We start from the raw sequence: 4,319 nt of genomic DNA, 5'->3' as shown, positions 1-4,319 counted from the left end.
ACATGCGGCGTGCGGTTGCTAGGACACGGCTTTCATTGTTATCACGACAGTGTCGATGACGTTGTTTGGAAACCATCTTCCTCGCGATTTTCTTGGCGGGCAGGGAGATTCGAACCCACGTTCCGCCCTGGCACTGATTACCCTTCTTACCTGTAATCTTACGCGAAATAGGACGTAGTAGAATGAAGAGTTAAGAATCCGTGAGGGGCCGCCTACAGACAGGGCACACTATGCTGCACTAACCTAAAAGAAAAATAACAGCACACACACACACACACACACACACACACACACACACACACTCTCTCTCTCTCTCTCTCTCTCTCTCTCTCTCTCTCGCATAATCATCATCATCATCATCATCATCATCATCATCATCATCAGGTCAGGTTAGGCGGGCACCTCGGAGGAAGTTAAGTATCTACAATAAACTTGAATCATGTTGGAAAGTTAAGAACATCTGGTTAGTTTCACATGTAACAAAAATCGATCAATTTCGACATTTGTGCAGCCGTAAGGCTAAAGTTGATGATAAAGGGTTATTTAGAGATCAGAATAGTAGGTAAAAAGGGAATTGAGCCAACGGCACGTGGTGTTCCCAAGCGGTCACCCATCCAAGTACTGACCACGCCCAATGTTGCTTAACTGCGGTGATCGGACGAGAACCGGTGTATTCAACATGGTATGGCCGTTGGCGAGAAAGGAAGTCTTCATTGATGCATGTGTACAGAAGGCAACGGTTATTTATTCTTTGGAGGTGGGCGGGCGCGTTGTCGAGACGAGACTTTGCTCGGAGATCGCGATGGAGGAGCGTACGAGGGCGGTACTGAGCGCGCGCGGCGGGGCGCGGCGGAACCTAACCCGAGTAGTTTTAACCTCACTTCGTCGTAACCTAACCCCAACTCGACCCAGGGCCTACATTCAATCCCAACCAATCTCCTCAAGAAAGAAAAGAAAGAAAGAAAGACCCAGGGCCCCGTGGTAGTAGTAGTAGTAGTAGTAGTTGTTGTTGTTGTTGTTGACGGCGGTGCGATTGTCGTTTCAAGCGGCAAAAGGACTGAATAATCCGTCCGGCTATGATGGTGTTAACGACGACGATTATTATTATTATTATTATTATTATTATTATTATTATTATTATTATTATTATTATTATTATTATGAGGTTTTCCAATTTCTTTTGACCTTAAAGTAACAATGCTAACCACTTTGATGTGATGTCCCCCTTTTCACTTGCCTTTGGTTTGCTTAAGGGTAAGAGGCTAACACAACTGCTCTTTTTTTTAAAGGTGTGGTGGCCCTGAAAAGGGCCGTTTCTTAAGAAGGGTGGTTATTCCCTGTAGCTCCTTACTTGGAGCTGGTGTATTTGGTGACTGCCTTGGTGCCCTCGCTGACGGCGTGCTTGGCCAGCTCTCCGGGCAGCAAGAGACGGACGGCAGTCTGGATCTCCCGACTAGTGATGGTGGAGCGCTTGTTGTAGTGGGCCAGACGGGAAGCCTCCGCGGCGATACGCTCGAAGATGTCGTTGACGAAGCTGTTCATGATGCTCATCGCCTTGCTGGAGATGCCAGTATCAGGGTGTACCTGTTTAAGTACTTTGTAGATGTAGATGGCGTAGCTCTCCTTCCTCTTGCGCTTCTTCTTCTTATCTCCCTTGGAGATGTTCTTCTGGGCCTTGCCGGCTTTCTTGGCGGCCTTTCCGCTAGTCTTAGGAGGCATGGTTGTCTCGTGTAGCTACTGAGAATCCAAACGAATGGCTGGGGGCACCCGGTTTCAGCGTGTATTTGAAAGAAAACGCCTGTGTCGTACTAGCCAATGGGGGCGAACTAGCTGCAGCCTCATTGGCTGGCTCGCTGCCTCGCGTAACCTGCCAGAGTACAAAACTGGTGGTCACAAGGCTGCAAAATACCATTTGGTGCGAAGCAGACTAGCAGAGCATCATGTCAGGACGAGGCAAGGGAGGAAAAGTTAAGGGCAAGTCCAAAAGCCGTTCCAGCCGTGCAGGCCTGCAGTTTCCTGTCGGGCGTATCCACCGTCTCCTCCGCAAGGGAAACTATGCAGAGCGAGTGGGTGCTGGTGCCCCCGTGTACCTGGCTGCGGTCATGGAGTACCTGGCTGCTGAAGTTCTTGAGTTGGCAGGCAATGCAGCCCGTGACAACAAGAAGACGAGGATCATCCCCCGTCACTTGCAGTTGGCCATACGTAATGATGAGGAGTTAAACAAACTCCTGTCTGGTGTGACCATTGCCCAGGGAGGTGTGCTGCCCAATATTCAGGCAGTGCTCCTGCCCAAGAAGACCGAGAAGAAGGCTTAATTGCCTTAGCCTTGGTTTCCCAGGCAAAAATTTAAAAAACGGCCCTTTTCAGGGCCACCAGCTGGTTAAGGAAAGAGTTGCTTGTCAGGCTTTATTGCTCAGTAGTAAAGGAGGTGTCAAAAGAGAAAGAGCAGTACAGTACAGTACATACAGGTCTCTAATAATAATAATAATAATAATAATAGTGAAACCAAGAACAACAACAACTACAACAACAGCAAAGAGAAGAATTGTGTTTAGTGTCCCTTCAGTAGCAACAGATGCTGGAATTTAGTGTTTAGGACAGAAAATAGCCTAGCCAACTTAATGATATATTACACAGTTCATTAATTGAAGGAAGGAAGGAAGGAAGGAAGGAAGGAAGGAAGGAAGGAAGGAAGGAAGGAAGGAAGGAAGGAAGGAAGGTTGCATAAGAAGTACTTTTAATATCATACCAGTTTACGGTATAACCTTCAAAACTGGAGTAGGTTATCAGAGTAGAATGAACCAGAGGAATAGGCACGTTTTAGCATTTATTTATTTATTTATTTATTTATTTATTTATTTATTTATTTATTTATTTATTTATTTAGAAAGAAGCCAAGTGATTAGTTTCTGAATGAAAGAAAGAAAGAAAGAAAGAGGATCAGATACAGATATCTAGTGTCCATTAAAAATAAACTTCAGACTAGACTTCATTACTAACGTTGAGGGCATATTTTCTTCTCTGCAGGGCTCGAGGAGAAGTGTACTGTACAGTACAGTACAGTACAGTACCTCCTAGGAAGAAGTGCTGCACAAGCAATGCTAGAGGAGTACTGGACACGGGACACAGAGCTCTTTTGAGAGGTAAGTGGTGGCCCTGAAAAGGGCCGTTTTTTTTAAACACTGCATGCCCCCTGCCGGGAGCACGCTCGGAAGAGATCTAACCGCCGAAACCGTAAAGGGTACGTCCCTGTCTCTTGAGGGCGTACACTACGTCCATGGCGGTCACGGTCTTCCTCTTGGCGTGCTCGGTGTATGTTACGGCATCCCGGATGACGTTCTCCAGGAAAACCTTGAGCACGCCACGAGTCTCCTCGTAGATTAGGCCCGAGATACGCTTGACCCCACCTCTGCGGGCGAGACGTCTGATGGCAGGCTTGGTGATGCCCTGGATGTTGTCTCGGAGCACCTTCCTGTGACGCTTGGCGCCTCCTTTGCCGAGTCCCTTTCCTCCCTTGCCTCGTCCGGTCATGGTAGATCAGTACAACAGCGAGTTCAGAGCTCGAATGTGCCAGGCCCTGAGCCTGAGCCTCGCATTGCGACTGCTGCCGCTTGAAGAGCGGCAGCTGTGGTTCTATTGGAATTCCCGACCGATTGGGTCCTTATATTCCATTTTAATATGAGGCTCGTAGAGCGTGCAACTCATGGTAGTGTTTGGTATTAGGATAATTTATATTAAATTAAATTGCTACAGTAATTCTTTCCTGGAGTTCAGGAGTGTTCTATGGTATATTTACAGTGTCTAACCTAACATTAATCTAAGCCTACGAATTAATTTTAGCCTAATAATTAACATTAATTGTCAGTGTGTATATGTGACATGGTATCTATATACATATATGTTCCTTGAAGTGGTTCGTATTCGGCCCTTTTCAGATTCGATCGCCGTAGTTTACTGACGAGCAAACATATGGCGATAGACGACTGCCTCCAGGGTCATTCCTTTGGGCGGGTATATTATGTCTAGTAACATGTTCGATATTCTGTCTGCAATACCGCTGGAGTGGATGTGGTTCATTAGTATTGTGTGCCTTTCCTCCGGCGGTACTTGTGATAGCATTTCTAGCGCCTCCTCTCGGGTTGGGGGCATTGTTCGTGTCTGGTAGGCGTAGTCTGCCTGCTTCTTCTTTCTTTGCATTTGCTTCTCCGGCTGAGACTTTTCCTCCTCTTCTGGTTGAGGTAGTGGGGGGAACTCTGTTGGTCTCAGCTGGAACGTCTGTGCGGTGGATGTGCCGGGAGCCTCTTTCTCCTTCTTCTTCC

At 47.1% G+C, this 4,319-nt stretch overlaps 1 protein-coding gene and 1 non-coding gene across 2 annotated transcripts; both read right to left on the bottom strand.

Moving 5' to 3' along the window:
- Positions 1–577: 577 nt before the first annotated feature.
- LOC137501394 (5S ribosomal RNA) lies at positions 578–696 on the bottom strand. Its single transcript, XR_011018537.1, has one exon. It is a non-coding gene; the product is annotated as a 5S ribosomal RNA (ribosomal RNA).
- A 651-nt stretch (positions 697–1,347) lies between these two features.
- LOC137501314 (histone H2B) lies at positions 1,348–1,719 on the bottom strand. Its single transcript, XM_068228337.1, has one exon. It carries the CDS (start codon positions 1,717–1,719, stop codon positions 1,348–1,350), a length of 372 nt encoding a protein of 123 aa, XP_068084438.1.
- Positions 1,720–4,319: the final 2,600 nt, after the last annotated feature.

This window comes from Anabrus simplex, chromosome 6, assembly GCF_040414725.1.
Source record: "Anabrus simplex isolate iqAnaSimp1 chromosome 6, ASM4041472v1, whole genome shotgun sequence".
Lineage (NCBI taxonomy): Eukaryota > Metazoa > Arthropoda > Insecta > Orthoptera > Tettigoniidae > Anabrus > Anabrus simplex.
The sequence above is the reverse complement of the archived record's forward strand: the minus strand, read 5'-3'. Positions and strand labels throughout refer to the sequence as shown.